The 24509-nt window shown below is 44.7% G+C and overlaps 2 protein-coding genes across 7 annotated transcripts; both read left to right on the forward strand.

Moving 5' to 3' along the window:
* The first annotated feature begins 176 nt into the window (after positions 1–176).
* On the forward strand, positions 177–13677 carry D2HGDH (D-2-hydroxyglutarate dehydrogenase). 6 transcript variants are annotated; one of them, XM_083613878.1, is made up of 10 exons: positions 177–271; positions 1725–2137; positions 2563–2620; positions 4501–4640; positions 5251–5444; positions 6536–6704; positions 8080–8223; positions 9886–10028; positions 10953–11118; positions 12922–13677. In XM_083613878.1, exons 2-10 carry the CDS (start codon positions 1732–1734, stop codon positions 13182–13184), a joined length of 1683 nt encoding a protein of 560 aa, XP_083470004.1. In that variant the 5' UTR covers positions 177–271; positions 1725–1731; the 3' UTR covers positions 13185–13677. The 6 variants fall into 6 exon arrangements, with proteins under 6 accessions (XP_083470004.1, XP_083470007.1, XP_083470005.1 ...); XM_083613881.1 differs by having other exon boundaries at positions 203–271; positions 5268–5444; XM_083613879.1 differs by lacking the exon at positions 1725–2137 and having other exon boundaries at positions 253–271.
* Positions 13678–16671: 2994 nt separating this feature from the next.
* Positions 16672–23437, forward strand: GAL3ST2 (galactose-3-O-sulfotransferase 2). Its single transcript, XM_083613886.1, has 4 exons — positions 16672–17093; positions 19948–20034; positions 21631–21889; positions 22604–23437. The coding sequence occupies exons 1-4, from the start codon at positions 17077–17079 to the stop codon at positions 23420–23422; spliced, it is 1182 nt and encodes a 393-aa protein (XP_083470012.1). The 5' UTR covers positions 16672–17076; the 3' UTR covers positions 23423–23437.
* Positions 23438–24509: the final 1072 nt, after the last annotated feature.

Consider the following 24509-nt stretch of genomic DNA (forward strand, 5'->3'; position numbering starts at 1 on the left):
TATTATTAACTAAAAAGGGCTCAGAAATGGAGCTAATATGACAAGATATGCGAAAAGGCAGGCAGACAGACTTGACGCGCCCGCGCGTGCGCACAAACGCCGAGCGCAAGCCTTCCCTCCGCCCCGCTCCTTGCCTGCCTCCTGGCTCCGCCCACAGGGCGCCCCTCTTCTCTGTTTGGTCCGGAAAAGAGCACGAGGGGGAGGAGCGAGCGGAGAAGCGAGCGGCGCTGCCTACCGAGAAGTGCGTGAGTTCCCGTGGGCCCCGTTCAAGGTGAGCGCAGAAAGGGCGACTGCAAGGACGCGCGCGCTGGTGATATCTGGGCTTGGCAACGTCTTTGGCTGCAGCCGGTTTCTAGAGAGCTGCCTGCTCTCCGGAGCCTAGCGGTGCCTGGGTCTGCACTTCCCTCCCGGTCCTAAACACCAGAATCAGCTCCAGGCAAAGGGGCGGATCTAGGTCTGACACCGCGTCTTGCTCTGACACCCATCGCGTTCGCTTTATGTTTGCACCCAGTGACTTTGAGGGACTTGAGACTTCCTCCTCTTACCGCAGGATAATTCGCGGCCAGTAATAACATGCCTAATGGAACTTCACAAAGGAAACAGCCATGTTAATCCGTTACAGCAAAATAAACAAATATATATATACATATAAACTGGCTTATAATACATGCCAGCTAAGTGCATGGCAGTTAAAGAGTGCAGGAGAGGATACCTCCTTGTCCCAGAATGCTTGCGATCTTAAAAGTTCAATATAGGAGATCGACAGAAGGAGGAGAGGGAAGTGGAAGCAGAGAAGCAACAGCAGTTGTTTCAGTTGCATTTGCTTCAGTTACCGGCTGAATTTGAGTAGGGCAGGCAGGGCCGGATTTAGGTTTGATGAGCCCTAAGCTACTGAAGGTGACATATACTGAAAGTATATGTCCAGCTGTCCTTTGTCAACAACAAATTTTCACTGTTTTTTTGTGTTGACTATATCCTATATGGTAATTTATGGACCTAATAGGTATCTAAAGCCATTTGCACATAACAAATAGGAGCTTACACAACACAAAACACTGTTGCTGTAGGTAGGTTTTATTTTATTTGTTTTTTATCTTATATTTTGGAAATGTACATCCAGTTTTTTCCCCCTTTATTTTTTTTTGGGGGGGGCCCAAGAGAGTGGGGCCCTAAGCTATAGCTTGTTTAGCTTATACAGTGGTACCTCAGGTTAAGTACTTAATTCATTCCGGAGGTCCATTCTTAACCTGAATCTGTTCTTAACCTGAAGCACCACTTTAGCTAATGGGGCCTCCTGCTGCTGCCGCACCGCCGCACGATTTCTGTTCTCATCCTGAAACAAAGTTCTTAACCCAAGGTACTATTTCTGGGTTAGCGGAGTCTGTAACCTGAAGTGTATGTAACCTGAGGTACCACTGTACACAAATCCGGCATGTAAGGGCAACCTCTGGCACTCCAGATATTGCTCCCAGCATCCATGGCCATTGGTCATGCTTGATGCTGGGTCTGATAAGGGTTGTATAGAAACAAGAGGGTTGTGCTTTCTTGTTGTTTCTTAAGTTCTGTGTCCTGAAGCTATCCTGCCCTTGATCGTGATCTTTCACTTCCTGAAGGAGTTCTCTTTTTCCCATGAAATGAGATAGCTGAAAATAAAATAAATTGAGTCGAGTGCCTTTCAGAGGAAGTTGATCAAACTGGGTGTTTATTTTGCTTTTGCAATTCAGGTTCTACATGGCTGTTGTTTGCAGCCTTGTCCGGCATTTCCCGTTCAGACACCGCTGGTCCTTACCAAGGTTGCAGATCAGATGCCAGAGAAAAGCCTTGAATGTGTGGACATGTGGGTCCCCCCGGTCCAAACTTAAGAAAGAAGGAACAGGGCCATTGAAGAGAGAAGCGCTCATCATGCCTTCCATCCGATGGAGCATCAGTCACTTGCCCAAGAGATGTCTGCATGCTACCCAGCTTCACCTCCAGGAAGTGATGCTCACCAGTGAGCGATATGGGGTGCAGAGGCTTCCTTTTGCCCATGTTTCCAGCACTGATGTGTCTTTCTTTGAAAACCTTATGCCTGGCAGAGTCATCACAGATTTAGATGAATTAAAACTCTTCAATGTGGACTGGCTGAAGTCTGTAAGAGGTATGTTATTTTGGCAAACTGCTTTAAGTATTTTCTACACCAGCCCAATTGGGTTGGACTACAAATTTCATGGCTCTGCTATCTGAGGCTGATGGGAGTTGTAGCCAAAACACCTGGCAAGAATCAGGTTGGGGAAAGCTGAGCTGTACTTACTGGAAGCCGTTCTCCAGAGTTTGAGGCAGGAGTGTTTCTCAGCATCACCTGGGGACTGAACCCTGGACCACATGCTCTGCCACCGAGCTCCAGCCCTTCCCCTTAAGGCTATAAATCTGCAATGTACGTTTTACTACATGCACATGAAGTTTTAGCCATATTAACCAGCACAGGTGTTTTTTTATTTGGGGGGGTGGTAGGGGAAAGCGTAGTGTAGGCGAGCTTATATTCAAGTTTCAAATGAATGTTCTGACATCTTGTTTATATTACAGGCTGCAGTAAAATACTGTTGAAGCCACGGACAACAGCAGAAGTATCTGAGATTCTCAGGTAACATAAAAATTGTGTTTCCGTGAACTCAATAAACAGAGATGTCTGTATTTAGCAGACTGCCTTACTTCTGTCTTGCTCACCCATGTTTTAAGATATGTACAGTGGTACCTCTGGTTGCGAGCGGGATCCGTTCCAGAGGCCCATTTGCAACATGAATAGAACGTAACCCGCAGCGGCGCGTCTGCGCATGCACAGGTTGCAATTTGCCGCTTCTGCGCATGCGTGTGACATCATTTTGCGCGTATGCGCGAGCAGCGAAACCCGGAAGTAACCCTTTCCAGTACTTCCGGGTTGCCGCGGGACGCAACCTGAAAAAATGTATCAGGAAGCAAACGTAACATGAGGTATGACTGTATATTATCTTGTTTTTCATCACTATGAGTCATATTCAGGAATCATATGATGGTATCTCAGAGTCCTTTCTTATGTGTCTCTCTCTGTATCCACTCTGATAGACAGAGGTACATGAACACACAGTACAAGCGTTAGGTCAGTACTCTTTAAAGAGAAGTCTGTACAGTGATACCTCGGGATGTGAACGGGATCCGTTCCGGAACCCCGTTCACATCCCGAACGGAACGCAAGACGTGACGGTGGGTCTGTGCGTGCGCGGGTCGGGTTTCGCCGCTTCCGCGCATGCGCATGACGTCATTTTGAGTGTGCATGCGCGAGCGGCGAAACCTGGAAGTAACACGCTCCGTTACTTCCGGGTTGCCGCGGAGCGCAACTTGAATGCGCTCAACCCGAAGCACATTTAACTCAAGGTATGACTGTACTCACCTTCTTTCCTTCCTTTTCTCTCTGTGAGCAGCAGCTGAATCATACAGAGCAGTGATGGCCAAACTTGGCCCTCCAGCTGTTTTGGGACTACAATTCCCATCATCCCTGACCACTGGTCCTGTTAGCCAGGGATGATGGGAGTTGTAGTCCCAAAACTGCTGGAGAGCCAAGTTTGGCCATCACTGATATAGAGAGTCCATCACATTCGAAGGTGGTCTGTTCTCCTGTCTGGCAGCTTTTACTATTAGGAAGTTTTTATTCAGCTGTTAGTGGGAATCTGCTTCCCTACAGTTTCCTCCTATCCCATTAGTCTTGTCCTCTAGAGTAACAAAGAGCAAATCTTAGCCTTTAGTGTGTTAGCTAAACTGAAAAAAAATGCCTCCATAAATATGGTATTCTGTTTTTGTTTTTATTACTAAATAAGTTAATTGATGATAGATGAGATGATTTCAAATAGAATATGGTTCCTAACGTGTATGTACTGTGAATCTAAAAACTATAGGAGTTTTTTCTTAGTCTCTTTTCCCATGCACTTTTCTCCCTCTCCACTTGTTTTTCCCCTCCTTGCCATCTGTATGGTGCTTAAGTGAAAACTCCATGAAATTAAACTAAGGGTGAGCTAGTTGCCCACCCCTGAGTTAAAGGGATGCATGCATCTCAGGGCTCATTCACACAAGCAGGTAGATAGGTGTACAATCATGTGGCAAAAAGCGTGAACTGAGAGCACATGCAAGACAGCTTGCATCCATTTGCAAGATCCTTGCCAGACTCCCCCCCACCCAATCACTACTACCGCCACAACTGCAAGCACATCACACCGGCTATCTTTGTGTGTACCACTTAATTTACACTTGTGTGCCACCTTCATATTCTTTAGGATTTTGGATCTGAACCCACTATTTGAAGTCTTACTGCAGTAATGGGATTAGTGTGCATTTTAAAACTATTGAGTAGTAGCAGCCAGGTTTACTCTTAAGTCAGTCTAGAACTTTGATCTTAAAAAAAGACTTTTTCGTTTCACTAGGATCGCCTTTTCAAAGGCATTATAATATGCCCTTAGGAACAAGACCCCATGGGCAAAATGTGTTCCCTTTCAGGTACTGCCATGAGAGGAACTTGGCTGTGAACCCTCAGGGGGGTAACACTGGCCTCGTTGGGGGCAGCGTCCCTGTCTTTGATGAGATCATTCTCTCCACAGCTCTTATGAACCAGATCAGCAGCTTTGACGATGTTTCTGGTAAGTATATCTTCCCAGGGCAGGGGAAATGGCTACACTATCATCCTCTAAAGATTGCCATTCTCTTAAATTACGGAGTAGGGAGTGTGGCCCTGCAGATGTTGCTGGTCTGCAACTTCCAACCATCCCTGGCCATTGGCTCTCCAAAAACATATGGAGGGCAAACAGGTTCCTCAACCCTGTCTTAAGAGATTCCATCAGGGCGGACAATATGGGAGGTTATTGAACCCTGAATGGCAGAGCTGATTCCTCCCTCTGCCGATAGCAATGGGATGTAAGCTCAAGTAAAGGCGAGGCGGAGGTGGTTTTCTATTCAGAAGTGTTGGGAGGTCATTACCTAGTAGCACAAGCTAGAAATAACATCTGGACAGCAAGAAGTGTAATTCTGGCATTAAATGAAAACTAGACAATGGTGCCAGTAAACAAACAAGAAAACCCACCTCATAGATCCTTGATGCTGAGGCTGTTTGGGGGGTGGAGAATGTTACTTCCTTGCCAAGCCTCTGATCCCCCTCTGACAGACAGTAGATCTCTTTGGGTTTAAATTACGCCAACAAAAAAGGAAGTTTGCATCCGTTTCTCAGACTGTAACTGGATACTGATTTTTCAGGAATCCTTGTTTGCCAGGCTGGCTGCATTTTAGAAAACCTCAACCAATACCTGGAGCAGTTGGATTTCATCATGCCGCTTGACCTCGGAGCAAAGGGCAGTTGCCACATTGGAGGGAACGTAGCTACAAATGCCGGTGGTTTGCGTCTCCTGCGCTACGGCTCTCTGCGAGGGACAGTCCTAGGACTAGAAGTGGTAACATGAAACTTTGAAAGCTGCTTCCCATATTTTATCATCTTCTTGTCCTTGACCATTGGAGGGATGAACTAGAGGCCCACAAAGCCCTAGCTGGTGTCCCATCAGCCCCCTTGACCTGATACGCTACAGACATGGGTGGGAAGTCCAGGACATCAGCAGATGTTCATCCTCATCATGCCGCTGAGCTGGGTGGGGAGGTTTCAACCTCTCTGCCTACTGAACACCACCATTGGGATACAGGTTATTTCCTCCTCCTCACTCACCAGGTGATTGTTTGCATGAGCTGTTGCGAAGGGAGAAATTGTATCTGTGTCCTGTGCATGAACCTGTCTGCCTGCTTGCATATCTTCCCCAATGTGGATATCATGTGTGTATCCACACACTGGTGTGTATGTGTGCGCATGCTGTGGTGTGTGTATGCTAGCTGTGGGTGGCCATGCCCACTTCATAGCCCCACTGGGACATGGTCCCCTGGAGATGTGGGAAGGTGGTGACTTGGTTCTTGGACCCCAAAATGTTAGCCAGCCCCATCATTCAGCCTGGACACTGAGGTCCAGTCCAAAGGCTTTCTGGCGGTTCCCTCACTGTGAGAAGTGAGGTTACAGAGAACCAGGCAGAGGGCCTTCTCGGTAGTGGCGCCCACCCTGTGGAACGCCATCCCATCAGATGGACAACTATTTGACTTTTAGAAGACATCTAAAGGCAGCCCTGTTTAGAGAAGTTTTTAATGTTTGAGGTTTTATCGTGTTTTTAATATTTTTTGGGAGCTGCCCAGAGTGGCTGGAGAAACCCAGTCAGATGGGTGGGGTATACATTATTATTATTATTAGTAGTAGTAGTAATTTCACTCCCACTTCAGATGCACATACTGTTAATTACTGAATTGTAATCTCTTCATTCCATTTCAGATCCAACTCTGCTACTGTATTGTCTTATTAAAAAGTTCCCCCCTGAAATATTCTGTGTGATGGCAACTAATTAATCTAATTGAAAATGTTATGTTTAATCTTATTGTAGCCTTTTTAAAAAACAAAAACACACACCCTCTCAAATATATCAAGGAATTATCTAAGGATGTCCTCTTCCAGGTGCTGGCTGATGGCTCTTTGTTGAACTGCTTGGCATCTTTGCGGAAGGACAATACTGGCTATGACTTGAAGCAGTTGTTCATTGGGTCTGAGGGGACCTTGGGCGTCATTACGGCAGTTTCCATTCTCTGCCCACGAAAACCCAAGGCTGTGAATTTGGCATTTCTTGGTAAGAGCTATTCTCCTCTCTATTTTCAGAAGTGTTATTTGTAACTACTAGTGGTATTTTAGCAAGACTAGACTTGGACACAACTCCGCTTTTGGTGAAACTGTTACAGCCCTCGAAGACAAATTGGTTATATTTATATTTTGTTTCCACTGAATATGATGACTGACTTATGAGGAAAGGTTGGGATAAGAAGAGAGAAAGCAATTGGCACAATCAGCAGGGTAAGGGCAGAAAATGCAGTTAACGTAACCAGCAGATCACTCTTCACATATGTCTGGAATAGTTCTGGGCTGAGCTTCAAAATCAGGGTGTGTGATGGTCCTACAGGCAGCAGGGTGAATTGCCTGCCTGGCCCAAAGGTTGCAGATATTGCCTGTCGCCCAGATAGTCTGGTGGACAATGCTGGGGTGGAGTCAGTGGTCGTGGGGCGTGTTGGCAGCAATCACATGGGGAAATGTAAACATGAGGTCCTGGAAGCAAAATTTAGGCGGCTAGGTAGGATGCCTGATTCAGCAGGCTCGCCATACTTTCTTAATAAATTCACTGAGCCAAGGAACTGTCAATAAGTTATAGCCGAATCCTAACCTGCTCTACTCAGAAGTTATTCCTATTCCATTCAATGGGTCTTATTCAGGTAAGTGGGGTTAGGATTGCAGCCTTAGGCTATTTTATGGGTGTCATTCCTAAAGTTGCTGTTAATGTTGTTTTGCAGCATGGAAGTCTCCAGCCTGAAGAATGTTTTTTTTTGGGGGGGGGGAGTTCTGTGTTTATCAAATACCGTATATACTTTAGTATAAGCCGACTTTTTCAGCACATTTTTTATGCTGAAAAAGCCCCCTTGGCTTATACTCGAGTGAGGCGGGCAGCGTCGGCGGAGGGACGAGCGGCCCAAAAGGAGCCCTTTCTCGCCGCTGGTCCCGCTGCCCGCCTCTTGCAAGGCCAGGCACAGGAGCCATGGTTGGGAGAGGTGCTGCGTTGTGCTTCTCCCAACCGCGGCTCCTATGCCTGCTCTTGCAAGCGGCAGAGGCAATGGCAGAGAGACAAGCGGCCTGAAAGGCCTTTGCCGCTGTCTTCCTTCTCCACTCCCGCCACCACCAGGTTTGTGGTGTGGTGAACCAGCTTATACTCGAGTCAATAAGATTTTCGCAGTTTTTTGTGCTAAAATTAGGTGCCTGGGCTTATATTCGGCTTGGCTTATACTCGAGTATATACGGTAAGTTGTCCTTTTCATCTTTCACAGTTTTGCACACATGTGGCTCCTTTCTAGAAGGCTTATTGATGTGTATAGGTGTGATGTCATGTTTCCTCCTAGTAGTTTTTTTGTTTTTTTAATGCAACTTTCTTTTCATTGTTTTATGTTTTCCTTTGTGTAAAGGTTGTCCAGGTTTCTCTCAGGTCCTGAAAACTTTCACTCTCTGCAAGGGCATGCTGGGAGAAATCCTGTCTGCCTATGAGTTCATGGACAACGAGTGCATGAAGCTGGTTGAGCAACACCTCAAATTAACCAACCCAGTTTCAGGTACCAGCTAGCCATATGCAAAATTCACAGGAGGGATTCCTTCACCGATTCTGTTGGGGATGTGGGGGGCGGGGAATAGAATCAAATGGTTGAATTGAAATGTACAGGTTCCCTAGGAGCTTTCTGTGCTTGCTGCAACTCAGTTGTCCGCTGTAATCTTGAATGCATTCATTGCTCACATTCACGCTACATCATGGATTTTGTAGTCTTAAATAGAATAGAATAGAATTTATTATTTATACCCCGCCCATCTGGCTGGGTTTCCCCAGCCACTCTGGGCGGCTTCCAACAGAGTATTAAAATACAGTGGTCTGTTAAACATTAAAAGCTTACCTAAAGAGGGCTGCCTTCAGATGTCTTCTAAAAGTCTGGTAGTTGTTCTTCTCTTTGACATCTGGTGGGAGGACGTTCCACAGGGCAGGCGCCACTACTGAGAAGGCCCTCTGCCTGGTTCCCTGTAACTTGGCTTCTCGCAGTGAGGGAACCGCCAATGGGGTGGAGACACTCCTTCAGGTATACTGAACCGAGGCCGTTTAGGGCTTTAAAGGTCAGCACCAACACTTTGAATTGTGCTCGGACCTGTGCACACATATTATACCTGATGTTGCCATGCATCAATATTTTTATTGTTTTGTTAAACTTCTTATTCAGTGTTTACACATTGTTAACAAGCATTACACACATACATAATGTTATCTGTATGCACCTTTCCATAGTTGAAGCCATGCTCAAGGCGGCTTAAAATACATACATTGGTACCTCAGGTTACATGCGCTTCAGGTTACATACGCTTCAAGTAACAGACTCCGCTAACCCAGAAATACTACCTCGGGTTAAGAACTTTGCTTCAGGATGAGAACAGAAATCATGCTCTGGTGGCGCGGCGGCAGCAGGAGGCCCCATTAGCTAAAGTGATGCTTCAGGTTAAGAACAGTTTCAGGTTAAGAACGGACCTCCGGAACGAATTAAGTACTTAATCTGAGGTACCACTGTAACATAACAAAAGTAGTTAGAAACAATAAATGACATCAAAAAGTACACAACCAAATTGAATCCATTTCCATATAAATCATAATAATATATAAAATAAAGATACCAAAAATTAATATCAAAAACAGCAAGAACCCTCACCCCTGCCAATACCCCAGCCTATGCATTTTTTACACCATATGTAGTTGAAATTTCTCTATCATTTTCACAAATTCACAGAGCCATCTAAGGAAGGTGTGGGCAGGAGAATCTGGAAACAAAATGTTTAAACCAAATTCCACTTTTTCTGAATTTTGGCAACTAGTCTAGTAAAAACAGGATATAGGCCAGGAAACTGTGTCATGTGAGGCATTCCGCAGATTCATTTTTCTTTGGGGATTTCTTTTAGGTTAGAAATACTAGAGAAACAAATTTTTGATAAAAAAAACAAGATGGCTGCTAATGTGACTTCAGGAAAAGGCCTTTTCCTCCTGTCCTTTGGTTGAACCATTTTGGGCAGGTTGGCAGGATTCACTGAAAGTGTCTTTTAAAAGATCCAAAATTTCAGAGAAACACCGTTTTCTTAACTTCTGCGTGGTGCAGCAGGAGTCACTCCAGTGAATATAGTGTGGTTTTTAGCTGTTGCAACTGATAGTGACAGTCTCCTTTCTGATTCTGCTTTTCCAACTCCAGAAAGTCCTTTCTATGTGCTGATTGAGACTTCAGGTTCCAATCCTGCCCATGATGAGGAAAAGCTGAGCCACTTCCTGGAACATGTCATGGCCTCTGGTTTGGTAGTAGAGGGAACTCTGGCTTCAGAAGATAAAAAAATAAAGGTAATTTCCCATTTCTCCCTAACTGTGCTTGAATTGGGGCTCTGATTTGAGTCTGAACTGCGTACCAATGGATGTGCAACTATTGGTGTATGTGGCATACACCAATGATCCCAAATTGCTAGGCATTTATCAAATAGTCAACACTGTCTAATTAATTAATGTTTTGCTTTTACTAAATTTATGTCCCTCCCTTCTTCTCAAAGGAGCCCGGGGAAGCAAACATTGAGAGACAAAATAATACAAACATATTTAAAACAATTCCAAGGCAGGTGCAGGCTGGGAAAGATTTCAGCTTAAAAAGCTTGAAAGAGGAAGGTATTCAGTAGGCACCAAAAAGGCAGTAGAACTGGCACTGCCTGATATTAAAAAAGGGGATTCCAAAGAGTAGCTGCCGCAAGAGGGATTACCGTGTTCTTATATTGTTCAGAATGGACTTCCTGATAAGATGGTCCCTGCAGGAGTGCAGTGATCAGTTGGGTATATAAGAGGTGAAATGATCATTCAGGTCTCCAGGTCCCAAGCTCTCTATGACTTGATAAACCAAAACCAGCACCTTGAACTTAACCTGGTAGCTAATTGGCAGTCTAATCTCCGTGAAAAACAAATCAGGACAAATGTCCTTTGAGACTTGTGTGTGGCTGGTCCAACTGCAAAAGGAAGACTTAAGCTGCTGTGGAATCGCTCATTGGAATGACAAAATAATGTCAGCCCAGCACTAAATAAGCTTTTGGTGATTTGTTGAAGCTAGCCTAAACTCATTATTCTTTGAAGATTAATTGGTTCTTTTAACATAAACACCTAAGTATCCGAGATGACTTAGCCAGCAGTGTTTAGATAGCAGGTCACTTTTGTAAAGCCATCCATGTGGAATGAAAACGAAAGCATTTCGTTTTCCATCCAAGTCACCGCTTGGGTCCGTTGCAGGCGCTGTGGGCTTTGCGGGAACGGATCACAGAGGCCTTGACTTGCGACGGATCCGTTTACAAATACGACATTTCGCTGCCTGTGGAGAAACTCTATGATCTGGTGACGGACATGCGGACACGGCTGGGTGGCAGTGCCAAGAATGTGGTGGGCTATGGCCACCTAGGTAAGCTGGAATGTGTTTGGAAACAAATGGCCTTTACTGATTTGGATTTAGGGTTCTTTAAAAAAAATATATTATTGAAGTTTTCTTGGTTTACGAAGGTATGTGCAATGTCTCTTTTTTTCAAGTTACATTTTTCCATAGGTCAGTTTCATTTGTTGAGAGGACTTGGGGTTCTTATAGCAAAGTGATGTATAAGGAAGTCCTTGCTTCAGCTCTCACCTGCTCTAGGGGGTTGTACTAGAGGGGTCCCTTCCAACTGTACAGTTCTAGGATTCTATGAGCTGCTGGATGGTTTTCGGCCAGCTTCTGTCTCTCAGCCTTAACCAAAAGGAAAAGCCTCTCCTCCTAACAGAGGGGAGGAGTTGTGAGCGGGAACCGATTCCCGCATCGGCAGGGGGGCATATTCGGCCCCCTGCGTCAGCTTACCTGGCTGCCGTGCTGCGCCCATAGGCCAGCCAATAGGGCTGGCTTGTGGGTGGGGTTTAGCCGCATTCAAGCGGCCGCGGCAGCTCCATCTTCTCATTCTGCGCCCCTTTGTCGTCGGATCACCCGCCCACCCTCCCTTTAGGTCATATTTATGCATCTGACCTTGCTATGGACTCTGGTTAGTTGCCCTGGTTGCCCAGGGGGCCTGGTAGGAATTTTTATCCATTTGGCAAATTGGAACCAGCCTCTTGGTTTTTCGCCTACCTCATAGCAAACCGCCACAACTTTTTGGGTATTGGCGGTTAGGCACTGGAATATGTGTCGTGTGTTGGAGGGCAGGTGTGGCCATCACCTACCCCTCCCCTTGTTGGGTAGTCCGTTAAAGGAATCCGGCGGTCGTGGATCCTGTCCGATGCCCTGCTGGTGGCTAGGGCCATGGCACGACCCCTGGTGACATCAGGGGAAGCTTCAGTTGTATTTGCATCAACAAACTCCTCCCGCTGGTTGTTAACCTTCGGATGACTGTCCGCTGAGTGGGGTGGAGTCATGTATAGACTGTTTTATCCAATGCCTAAAGCCAATACCACTCACATGCTATAACCAATAAGGTTGTGGCCTTCTTTAGCCCATTAACCTTAAATTCATGTGTCCCTGTGTCTTATTTATCTCTAGGCGGGTGTCAGGTCCTTGACTCATAAAGAGTGATGAAATAACTTCACCAAAAGAAAATGAAATGATCTGCTTGCCATCTGAAAGGAGGTTGCTGATGATAAAGGGGAAAGGGGTTGTTGTTTTTAGCCATGGTACCTAACTTACAGAATGGCCTCCCCAGGGTAGTTCAGTTGGTGCCAACTGTGATGTCATTATGACAACTGGGAAATACAGTTTTATTCCCCGTGGGCATTCCAGCACCTAGTGTGAGTTATTTTTTATCTGCTCTGTCGATAACAGAACAAATCTGTTATGATTTGTTCTGCATCTTGCTTTCAGCTGTGGTTTTTACCTCTTTTTTGTTTTATTCTTTTTTATTGCACTGGTAGCTTACTGAAGCATGGCCTCTAGAAATCCCTTGGACCATGAATACCCAATGTGTTGCCCCCCAGATGCTGTTAGACTACAACTCCCACCAGCCCTAGCCAACATGGTCAGTGGGATAATGGGAATTGTATTCCAGCAACATCTAGAGAACGCCACATTGTCTACCTTGCTTGTAGACAAATAATATTAATGAATAATCTTCATTATATTTTAAAATGACCCTCTTTTCTAGAATGAAGAGAGGAATTAGGGGGAGCCACTGCACTGCATGCCCAGTAATTGAATGTGTTTTCTGCTTTCTCTTTTGAAACCCACCAATTTGGGACTTTGCTTTGGCAGGAGATGGAAACTTGCACCTGAACATCACAGCAGATTCCTACAGCCATTCCCTGCTGGAGGCTATTGAGCCATTTGTGTATGAGTGGACTTCCCAGTACCGTGGGAGTATCAGCGCAGAGCACGGTCTAGGCTTCAAGAAGAAGCATTATATCCACTACAGTAAACCCCGGGAGGCAGTCCTTCTCATGCAGCAATTCAAGGCCATGTTGGACCCCAAAGGCATTCTAAACCCTTACAAGACATTGCCAGTTAAGGGGGCATGATGGTGACTATGAAGAACAGGATCAGGAGACCTTTGCATGGAGGTTGTCTAGCACGGGAGCTGTAAGCAAATTGTGAAACTGCAACCCACCCCCAACAAAAGAGATAGTAAAGGAGTTGACTTGTCCTCCCAGTATTATCTATCTACCAAGCTCTGAATTATCCAAGAGGCAGAGAAGACAACATTTGTTTTCTAAGGCTCTTTCTTTCAAAGCTTCCGGTTGCTCCCCATTTTTAGGGCTTTGTTTTTATCTGAATACAATGTGTAGGAGTGGAACTTGGGATAAGAGAACAATTTTCAGGAGGAAATTCATGGGATAGCTTCTCTTTCCTTCTTGTTGCAACTGCATACATTCAAAACACAAATTGACAGCTGCAGGATTTGCAAGGACACTGAAGAAGATAAGAGGGTATTCTGTGCTTTGAACCAAGTGTGGGAAACATTTTACCTTTCTTCATGGAAAAATAAAACCTGAAATGAAAACATTACCTCAATTTCTCTACGTTTCAAAGCAGCCCTTCTTTATAGCTTCCCCATTCTTACTCTACAAAAACTTAAGTCGGAGATTGGAAAACTGTGGCCCTTGCATCACCCATCATTACTGACCATTGGCCATGTTTCCCTGGGGTTGATGGGAGTTGGGAATCCAAAACATCCAGAGGGTTGTCTTCCTCAACTTGGTGCCTTTTAGAGGTTTCAGGCTACAACGCTCATCAATGCCACCTAACAGCCGGTCACTGTTTTGTGACTGCTGAACATGTGTCCTGCCTTCATTGGCCTGTTTGGGTTCCCCCCCATAAGAATATCTACTTCACCGAATGTTGGTGTTGCCTGAAGCCTGCTGCTGCCTCCCATTTGTGTGTGGATGGTACATTATAATTTAGCTGCATAATGTCCATACTTAGATGGTGAACATGCTATCCGTGTACACTGGTGCCTCAGTTACGAACATAATTCGTTCTGGTGGTCCGTTCTTAACACGAGGCATGCTTTTGCTAATGGGGCCTCCCGCTGCCACCGCATGATATCTGCTTGCACTCCAGGGCAAAGTTTGCAACCAGGAGCATCTACTTCCATGTTAGCGGAGCTCGTCTTCATAAGGAGGATGGTACATAACAGGAGGTTACACTGTATTGGATACTTGGTGGAATGTAAGAATCTTTGTTAGACAGTGGGGTTTCTTGGGTGGGTGGGGCTATAGTTCAGTGGTTAGAGCACACTCTTGGCATGCAGAAGGTCTTGGGTTCAATCACCTGCATCTCCAGTTAAAAAGATCAGACGGCAATTGATGGTAAAGGCCCTGAGGCCAAGCAGAGCCACTGCCTGCCAGAGTTGACAGTTCTGAGCTAGATGGGCTAGTAGTCCCGACTTAGCATAAGGCAGCTCCTTGTGTTCTAACGCTCTCATGCAACCACTTGATTGACACCCAGTGCCCTTTTAAATATGGGAGGGGGGATTATTGGTTTGTTTTTGTTCTTGATTTTATTATGTATTTTATATTTTTAATATTTCAATATTATGTTGTGAACCGCCTGGGATCTACTGGTGTAGGCCGGCATACAAATTTAATATATAATAATAATGACTTCAGCATGGCCATAGAGGACAAATAACCCCCTACATTGACTTCCATCAGCCTGTGGCAAAGCTGTTGTGCTCATGTCATTGGCCCGGCTCCCCATTCAAGCCTCAGGTTGGCTTTTGGCGTATCTCCATACTCTGGTTGGGATGGAATAATAATAAAGGTTTGCATGTTCAGAACTGTAGGAGTTACCATTTGGTCATCATACTATAGTTAACAAGTGCCTCTGGCACTCATAGTTACAAATGAATTCTGTAAACTGTAGAAACTATTGTACTTTCCCAAGTGTTAAGTGTAGTCCTTTTACTCACAATAATCTTGTTGTTTCATTCACAGAGCATCCATCAAAGGTGGGTGGTAAATAAACAAATAAAAAGCAAGTGACCTTTTAATGTGTAAAGCAGGGGTCAGCAAACTTTTTCAGCAGGGGGCCGGTCCACTGTCCCTCAGACCTTGTGGGGGGCCGGACTATGTGAGAGGGGGAATGAACTCCTATGCCCCACAAATAACCCTGAGGTGCATTTTAAATAAAAGCACACATTCTACTCATGTAAAAACGCCAGGCAGGCCTCACAAATAACCCAGAGATGCATTTTAAATAAAAGGATACATTCTACTCATGTAAAAACACGCTGAATCATGGACTGTCCGCAGGCCGGATTGAGAAGGCGATTGGGCCACATCCGGCCCATGGGCCTTAGTTTGCCTACCCATGGTGTAAAGAGAGGAGGATTAATGTGTAATGCTCAGAGCAGCAAGTCCTGACTTCTGCCACCTGGGGGTACTGTGACAGCTGCCACCCTCGGGAGAAAGCCACACTGGGCTTTCAAATCAACACATGGTAGGCTTGTGTGAAATTCCATCTTTTGAGGAAATGATTTGGAACTAATGTTGCTGATGAGAGTGGCTAGTGAGAATGGAAGTACATCCTTCCCAATGCCATAGGAATCTTAAGTGTTGTGCAGTATGTTGTTGTATTACAGTATATTCTTTGTGCCACTGTTTGCAGTCCCTTTTAGACCGGGAATAACTACGTAACTGCATAAGAAATGCATCATTACTGATGACTGTACAGGGAAAGAAAATTCCAAAGCTATGGGAGACCATATCATATCAGCAACACAGAAAGCTGGCATTGTCCAGAGCTTTCCCAGATGTACCTGGAGAGGCCAGAGATTGATGTGCCGGTGCTGCTGCACACTCACCCATATGTAGCACAAATAATGTAGCTTTCTCAATGCAGAATTGTTCGTGCTCATTCTCAACATGCTGCTTTAAATGTAGGTTGCTTCTAGATTCTACTGTCCCCAAGGGTGGGTGTGGATACTTGATATGTATTTGAAAAACACATAGCTTATTCATGCCCTTTCCTCTCTGCACATATCCCAGTAGAAGAAGAAGGAAGTTGCAACTGTAATCTCCGTATACACCTACTCATGATGTCATTGGGAAGATGTGGATGCATCTCCCATTGCCAGAACCATCTACATCTGTTGTCAAATGGTCGATGCACTGCTGAGCAATGCAGAATCCATCTGCAATGAGCTTTAATTTTGGGAATTGAGTCTAGAATAAAAACACCATGTGTGCACAGCCATTGACATCTGCATGTAATGCAAGTTTTCTGCCACTGAGATATCTAGAGCTCATTGGCTCAAATCCTCAGCCAGAGCTGTGAGCCAGCACTGGCACATGCAATGCATGATGTAAATCACAGGGGTTGTCCTTGAATGCAGGGTTTTCTTCCAAAAATACCCAGTACAGGGACTCCAATGTGGATTGAGAACCTGGCATGGAGGCTAAAGGTCTTTAACCTTTTCCCCCAATCGCACCCCACTCTCCAGAAACAATTCTCTTCCCCACCCAGAGTCACAGAACAAAGAAGCTGTGTTTCCCATCCCAGTAAATCTGAAGTGCCTGCTATAAAATGGGACACTGTGTCCAGCTTGACATCCCAGCCATCAAAGTATCAGGAGCCAAACTAAACTCTGCGAGAACTGCTTCTCCCCTGAGGTCATGAGGCTTTTATGACAAGGTGGCTTGGGGTGGGTGGGGCTTCTTACAAGCAAACAAAATACTTTTGCAACTCTATCCCCTCATGCAAACTTACCTCCATTCGTCTTCCATCTCTCTGCTTAATTTGCTTGTATAAACAGGAGCATCCCATCTGTGCCACCCATATTTCTGTATCATATCTGCACACCCCTTGCTTTGCCTGCCTAGATTGTTAAAAGGCTCCACAGAGAAGCAGTGGCATGTCCAGCTGGCTAACAAGAAACTCACGTGTCACTGTGATAGGATCAGCAGCACAATGAAAGGCATTTGCAGGTAAGGAATAAGGAGTAAAGAATCGTAGAGTTGGAAGGGATCTTGAGGATCATCTAGTCCAGCGCCCTGAAAATGCAGGAGTACACAGCTGTCTCTTACAGGGATCAAACCTACAACCTTGGTATTATGAGCACCGCACTCTAACCAACTGAGCTATCTTAGTAGTAATAACTTATTTTGCAGGGAATTTTGATGAATGTATTCGGTTAACTACATCAGATATCTATCTATCATCTATCTATCTATCTATCTATCTATCTATCATCTATCTATCTATCTATCTATCATCTATCTATCTATCTATCTATCTATCTATCTATCTATCTATCATCTATATCTATCATCTATCTATCTATCTAATCTATCTATCTATCATCTATCTATATCTATCATCTGTCTATCATCTATTTATTTATTTATTTATCTATCTATCATCTGTCATCAGTCTATCTACCTGCAATTTAATCTGGAGATATGTGTTTAAGGTTGGTTTCCCTGGCTGTTTCTTAGGCTTTTGGCTAAAAGGAAGCATTTGGAAGCTAGGTGGGCTGTGTGTTTTTCAGAACTCCAGTAATGTCATATGCGACTTTAGGAGAAATTGACAGTTGTAGGTTATGTATTTCCCCACCCCTCTAATTTCATATTATACCATTGCAACTTAGTCCAGGGTTATTCAGACCTGTTTCTTCCCATATCAGATTCTACTTCTTTAAAAACGTCAAACTGTAGAAAAGATGGTGCTGGCAGGTCAAATCCTGTTTACAGCATGATTCACTTGTAGCCTCTCCCAGCTAATAAATGCCACACAAATATCTAGCCGATCTTCTAACTGGGGTGTGTGTGTGTGTGTGTGTATAAAATGTATTGTGGGGGAGAGCACCTACTCTAAGTATAGATGACAAAGTCAGTAGGTCCCTTGAGAAATTTTGTGGGTCTTTGTGTGTGTGTGTGTGTGTGTTTGTGGATGTACAAACCATGCCTGAGGCTCTGGAAAATAAACTTTCAGCATTTGTGGCTTTCTGGATTATAGCTTTTCAGCTCCTGGTAGAAGTGTGGAGCTCACTCTTAATGGGCAGCTCTGCGAGGGATGGAAGGAAAGCCTCCAGATGTGGCTGGAGAAGAGGGTCAGTGACTGTTCCTCCCAGGCCTAACAGAGGCCCTGGAACCAAAAAACTGTTATGTTCAATTACAATATAATTGCATAGGGGAAATTTAACTAATCCATCTTGGCGTTAAACCAATCCAGTAGTGAGCATGCAAGCAAGTGGACGGCAAGGTCTAGATTAGAATCGATCTAGATTGAAAGCAGCATGTTGATGACAAGTGTGAATGAACCCAGATTGAGAAAAACTACATTTTTGTGCTACAAATGGGTTAGTGTGTATACACAGCCTAAATAAGCGCACACGCACACACACTTTTTGTGCACGTGGATTGCACTAAGGAGCAGAAAAATATAAGGAATGCAAATTCAGACACAGAAAAGTCTTCCCACCACACCTGGTGAAATACTACAACTGTTCAAAAATCTGACCCTTGCCATACACTCTAAACTGGCACTGCTTTGGTTTCGTTTTATCCTGAAAGTAAACTCCTTGGAGCCTGCTTAATCTCTGGCTTTATTTCCTGTTGTTCTTAAGATACAATGAATACAGACCTCTCTCGGACTATCTCCATCTGAACTATTAAAATTGGATTTAATTTCTGCCAAGAGAATTATAACCCACAAATTAGAGGAGATGGATTTACAATTTAACATTGCGACAGGTGGTGGCACCTGTTCACCGATAAACCTTGGCTTAACACCACCAACGAAACTTCCATCTTATTTAACTACCTTATCTGTGGTGACGCACAGGTATGCCTTTATAAAGTCTAGATTCAATGTTTTCCCATCAAACGTGTTGAGTAACAGACTCTCCAAAGGACAGATCTCACTCCTCTGTGACTGTAAAAGTGGATCTATAGAATCGTTATACCATATAATCTTCTGTTGTCCATTATATTCGGCTTCACGGTCCAAGTTTCTGGCCCCATATTTATCGAGAATTGCTGATAGACCTCAGGAAGCCCAAATAATATACTTATTAAATGACGAAGATACAAGTAGATCCCTTGCAGTCGCTAGATACCTGATTAATGTTTTATTTCAAAAGAGGAGAAATGGATCACTGTATGACTCTGACAGCCTAGCTAAACTTAAGTACCATCAATAAGTGCCAGAACTAAGACGCATACCCCCCAAAATCTGATGGATTTGAATTGCAGTTTACATAGAGGGAGCTTATTGTGTATAGTGTTTACTTAACTGAAGTAAAATTGGTTTTATATGGGTGTTTTAATTTGGAAGCGTTTAAATTGTATTGTTTATGGATAAATTTTGATGTATTGTTTTCGATATGGGCCAATGGCCGCAATAAATAAATCAGACCTCTCTCTGTCTCTGTAGAGCAAAATGACTTCATTGTGCTTAGGTCTCATGCTGCACAAGGTATTTTTCCAAAGTAGCAAATGCAATTTGTAAACTGATCAGAGATACACATTATTTTTTTTTTAAAAAATCATGGAATAATTCTTTGCTATCACAAAGCTGAGCAAAATGGACAATTTTATATCAGCAATATATGCACACTTCCAGGAGAAGAGAAAGATAATCTGTTTTGTTTTTAAAAAAACCAAGTTATGACACATTCATTTTGAAGGTGATGCTGGTATTGAAAGCCAATGTTATCAGGTGAATGGGCTCAACTTTCAGAATTTTTTGAGGAAAGCCAATATAATATCCCTGAGTCTTAAGAGTTACAGCAGTGCTGTTGTATTAGAAAATGCAGACCATGTACCTATTCTTTTTCAGGTGTTTTCGACACTTTACATGTCTCACTCTTTGCCTGGGAGTGATAGCCTTGATAGGATTCTTTCAGCGCAATGTAAAGCTTGGCACGTAAGTTGATTTTCTAATATGGCTAAACCAGACAGGACAACTGTTACCAGAGAACTCAGCCTGTTAAAACCAACCACCAGAAACCCTATATATTTCTCATAGGCATAGCGGTGATCTTTGATGGTGATAGTGACCTGACCTTTGGGCCAAATCTCTTCTCCATGCAAAGCAGACACACTATCATGAAGACAAGGCCCTTCCCTTAAAAAAATAATTCGGTATTTTCTCGTCGTGGATAAAATAGTCCAGCGAATGAAATCTGCAACACATCTATTTATTCTGATTAATTCCTGTTCACTTGACTTTCATTTCTCAAGGACGGTATTCTCTAACAAGGACAGTGTTCTGGCTATTCAGTTGGCAAAGGAAAAGAGCCAAAATATTGAGAGCCTTGGTATGCAGAGAGTGCAGAGTTTTGCTTGTGAATCTGGCTAGACAGTAGACTGTTGCAAGCACACATAGATCAGAAGTGCCATCGGGCTGGGGGGCAAGCCTCTCCCAAACTTTTCAAGGGAGAGGTTGGGCCCCCTCAATATTCTGCAGCCTGCTGGGCTCCGTTGAGCTCTGCTGGGTCTACCTGCAGTTGTGGTGGGTCCCACTGGGCCTTCCCACAGCTAGCAGAAGGCTGCACCAGCCCGCAGATTGTTAGGAGACACTGCAGGGACTGGCACACCTGGCGCAAGGTTGCACCAGCCTGCATATCATCTCCTGACACAGAAGGCTGCACCTAATTTACAATGCAATCCTTTGCACACTTACTTGGAAGTTAAGAATTCAGTGGGCCTAGGCTCCAAGAAAGTGCATGCAAGGTTGCAGCCTAAGAGTTGCATGGGATGGTTCTAATGGCACTCTATTGAGTTGCATCAGCTGGAGGTAGAATTCTCTGAGATCGGATAAGCAAAAGGCAGCTCTGGTTAAAAGGGTTTTCATTATCTCCACAGCAAAGGGCAAAAGGAGATCAAATAAGGACAAATGAGCAGTAGGCAGTTATAATATACAGTTACCGACTCACACTTGGATGTATGAATGGTTAACCTGAGCCCTGAGCTCAAGTTACCATGGGAGGGGCTAAACAGGATCTCAGCAGCCTTTGCCTCTCTCTGCTTCCTGGGTTTAAAAAAAAGCTGCAGCCAAGCATGGCTTCCAGCTCACGTGAACGAAACTTTCCAAAAGGAGGTTTTTACTGCATGCCTCTTTGCTAATGCAAAAACTGCATGGGTTTTTTTTTTTTTTTGTAAGGAACACAAGTTCTTTCTTTTTAAGTCATTTGGAACATTTTTCTTCTTTATTTCACTGCCAATGGATGGAGACTTGTTTGTTGTGAGTAAAATCTTCACTTATTTGCAGAGCTACGTCTCTGAGATTTATTCTAGCCTAGGTATTTTCATGGGGAATATATGTTTAAATGTGGATGCGGGCAGATGCAAATCTAATGTTTTTATGTGCTTGGAGCAATCACCATTGTGCTAACTCTGCTATGAGAGAGGATGGGTCTTTTCCAAACCTTTCTGTTCAACAGTATTATCATCAAGTGGGAAGGGTGGCATCCGGAGTTTAAAAAGATTCTACCCCTTTATTCATTTTATATTCATGTAGGCTGGGGCCTGTTTCCAAACGCTGCCAACCTACCACAAATGTCATGTTCCTCAAGACACACAAAACGGCCAGCAGCACAGTCCTCAACGTCCTCTTCCGCTTCTCAGAGAAACACAACCTCACTGTGGCCCTGCCATATCACTTGGGCTTCCACCTGGGATACCCTGTGCACTTCAGAGCAACATTTGTTGAGGAGTTCAGAACCATTGGTCGACACTTCAACATCATGTGCAACCACTTGAGGTTTAATTTGCCAGAGGTAAGAAAACAGAAAGGACTGCTATTGCTGATTACAGTGAAGTTGTCCTCCCCCCACAATCTGCAAAACTGAGTGATGGCAACATTGAGGATGCATTTCCACAGTGATTTCAGGGGGAATAAGGTCATTCAGCATATCTGATTGCACATAAACTATACTGGGGCAGACTTTGGTAATATGCTGCCCTGCGCAAGGCCATTTGATGCTCTCCCCACAGCCCATGTAATGCCAGCTTAAGCCGGGCTTTGGGAAGGAGGCACGATGCTCTGGCAGGTTCCTAGAGAAGAAGAAGAAGAAGAAGAAGAAGAAGAAGAAGAAGAAGAAGAAGAAGAGGAGTTTGGATTTGATATCCCGCTTTATCACTACCTGAAGGAGTCTCAAAGCGGCTAACATTCTCCTTTCCCTTCCTCCCCCACAACAAACACTCTGTGAGGTGAGTGGGGCTGAAAGACTTCAAAGAAGTGTGACTGGCCCAAGGTCACCCAGCAGCTGCATGTGGAGGAGCGGAGACGCGAACCCAGTTCCCCAGATTACAAGTCTACCGCTCTTAACCACTACAACACACTGGCTCTCTTTGGGAAGGAGCCCTCCTACCTCCTTCCCAAAACATGATGAGTGCTTGCCCAGCTCTGGGAAGGTGGCAGGAGGACTCTAAGACCCTGTCAGAGCTCTCCCGTCTCCTTCCCGAAGTCGGACAAGCTTTTTATTACAAAGGTAAGAAGAGTAATGCCACGTGATACTTTCTATTTTTCTATCCTGCGGGATCCTCCTTCATTGCTGGAATCCTCCTATGCTTATTACAAAACATATTCACCAGCATTTCAGAAAACCAAGACACTGAGTGAGTTTCTGGCATCTCCTTGGACGTACTACAATATAAGCAAAAAGCCTTGGAACTTTTATGCCAGGAACTTCATGTGGTTTGACTTGGGCTATGACAACAATGCAGAATATGACGACTTCTACATCCAGTCTGTAATACAGGATATTGAGCAGAATTTCCAGCTGATGCTGATTGCTGAATACTTTGATGAGTCCATGATCCTTCTGAAGAATATGTTATGCTGGGACCTGGATGATGTGGTTTATTTCAAACTGAACACCAGGAGCCTAGACAGTGTTCAGACTCTGAATCCAGAATACAAGGAAAAGGCGAGAGATTGGTGTGCTCTGGACTGGAAACTTTACACACATTTCAATAGCACCTTCTGGATTAAGATCCAAGAGAGGATGGACCTAAAGACTTTGTACAAGGAGGTTGCACTTCTGCAGAAGAGACAGAAGGAACTGATGGAGATGTGCCTCTTGGAGGAAACAGCAGTTGATGGAAGCAAAATCATAGACAATAAACTGAAGCCCTTGCAGCTGGGGCTTGCGAAAATCTTGGGCTATAACCTCAAGCAGGATTTAGACAATAAGACCCAGACGATCTGCCAAAAGATGATCATGCCTGAGCTCCAGCATACAGCATATCTGTACAGTCACCAGTTCCCAAACAAGACGAGAAAACCCATAGACTTCCCCACTCGATGAAACAAGATTTGCTTATGATAATAATAATAATAATAATAATAATAATAATAATAATAATAATAATAAATAATAATAATAATTTATTTATACCCTGCCCATCTGGCTGAGTCTCCCCAGCCACTCTGGGCGGCTCCCAATCAAGTGTTAAAAACAGTACAGCGTTAAATATTAAAAACTTCCCTGAACAGGGCTGCCTTCAGATGTCTTTTAAAGATAGGAAAGCTGCTTATTTCCTTCACATCTGAAGGGAGGGTGTTCCACAGGGTGGGCACCACTACAGAGAAGGCCCTCTGTCTGGTTCCCTGTAACCTCACTTCTCGCAATGAGGGAACCGCCAGAAGGCCCTCAGCGCTGGATCTCAGTGTCTGGGCTGAACGATGGGGGTGGAGACGCTCCTTCAGGTATACAGCACCGAGGCCGTTTAGAGCTTTAAAGGTCAGCACCAACACTTTGGATTGTGCTCGGAAACGTACTGGGAGCCAATGCAGATCTCTCAGAAGCGGTGTTATGTGGTCCCAACGGCCACTCCCAGTCACCAGTCTAGCTGCCGCATTCTGGATTAATTGCAGTTTCCGGGTCACCTTCAAAGGTAGCCCCATGTAGAGCGCGTTGCAGTAGTCCAAGCGGGAGATAACTAGAGCATGCACCACTCTGGTGAGACAGTCTGCGGGCAGGTAGGGTCTTAGCTTGCGTACCAGGTGGAGCTGGTAGACAGCTGCCCTGGACACAGAATTAACCTGCACCTCCATGGACAGCTGTGAGTCCAAAATGACTCCCAGGCTGCGCACCTGGTCCTTCAGGGGCACAGTTGCCCCATTCAGGACCAGGGAATCCACCACACCCACCCGCCCCCTGTCCCCCCAAAATAGTACTTCTGTCTTGTCAGGATTCAACCTCAATCTGTTAGCCGCCATCCATCCTCCAACTGCCTCCAGGCACTCACACAGGACCTTCACCGCCTTCACTGGTTCTGATTTAAAGGAGAGGTAGAGCTGGGTGTCATCAGGATAAAGATGTACAATTGTGCTGCCAGTATAGGGGAAAGTAGTCCCATTGGAGGGCAAATGGGGCACTGGCCCACCAACCT

The sequence above is a fragment of the Podarcis filfolensis genome (genome assembly GCF_964270895.1).
Source record: "Podarcis filfolensis genome assembly, chromosome: 5".
Taxonomy (NCBI): Eukaryota; Metazoa; Chordata; class Lepidosauria; order Squamata; family Lacertidae; genus Podarcis; species Podarcis filfolensis.

Coding starts and splice junctions, on each gene's coding strand:
- D2HGDH (XM_083613878.1), top strand. CDS start 1,732: ATGGCTGTTGTTTGCAGCCTTGTCCGGCATTTCCCGTTCAGACACCGC. Junction 8,224..9,885: donor ATTAACCAACCCAGTTTCAG/GTACCAGCTAGC, acceptor TTCCAACTCCAG/AAAGTCCTTTCTATGTGCTG. Junction 11,119..12,921: donor GGTGGGCTATGGCCACCTAG/GTAAGCTGGAAT, acceptor TTGCTTTGGCAG/GAGATGGAAACTTGCACCTG.
- GAL3ST2 (XM_083613886.1), top strand. Junction 20,035..21,630: donor CGCAATGTAAAGCTTGGCAC/GTAAGTTGATTT, acceptor ATATTCATGTAG/GCTGGGGCCTGTTTCCAAAC. Junction 21,890..22,603: donor TGAGGTTTAATTTGCCAGAG/GTAAGAAAACAG, acceptor TTTATTACAAAG/GTAAGAAGAGTAATGCCACG.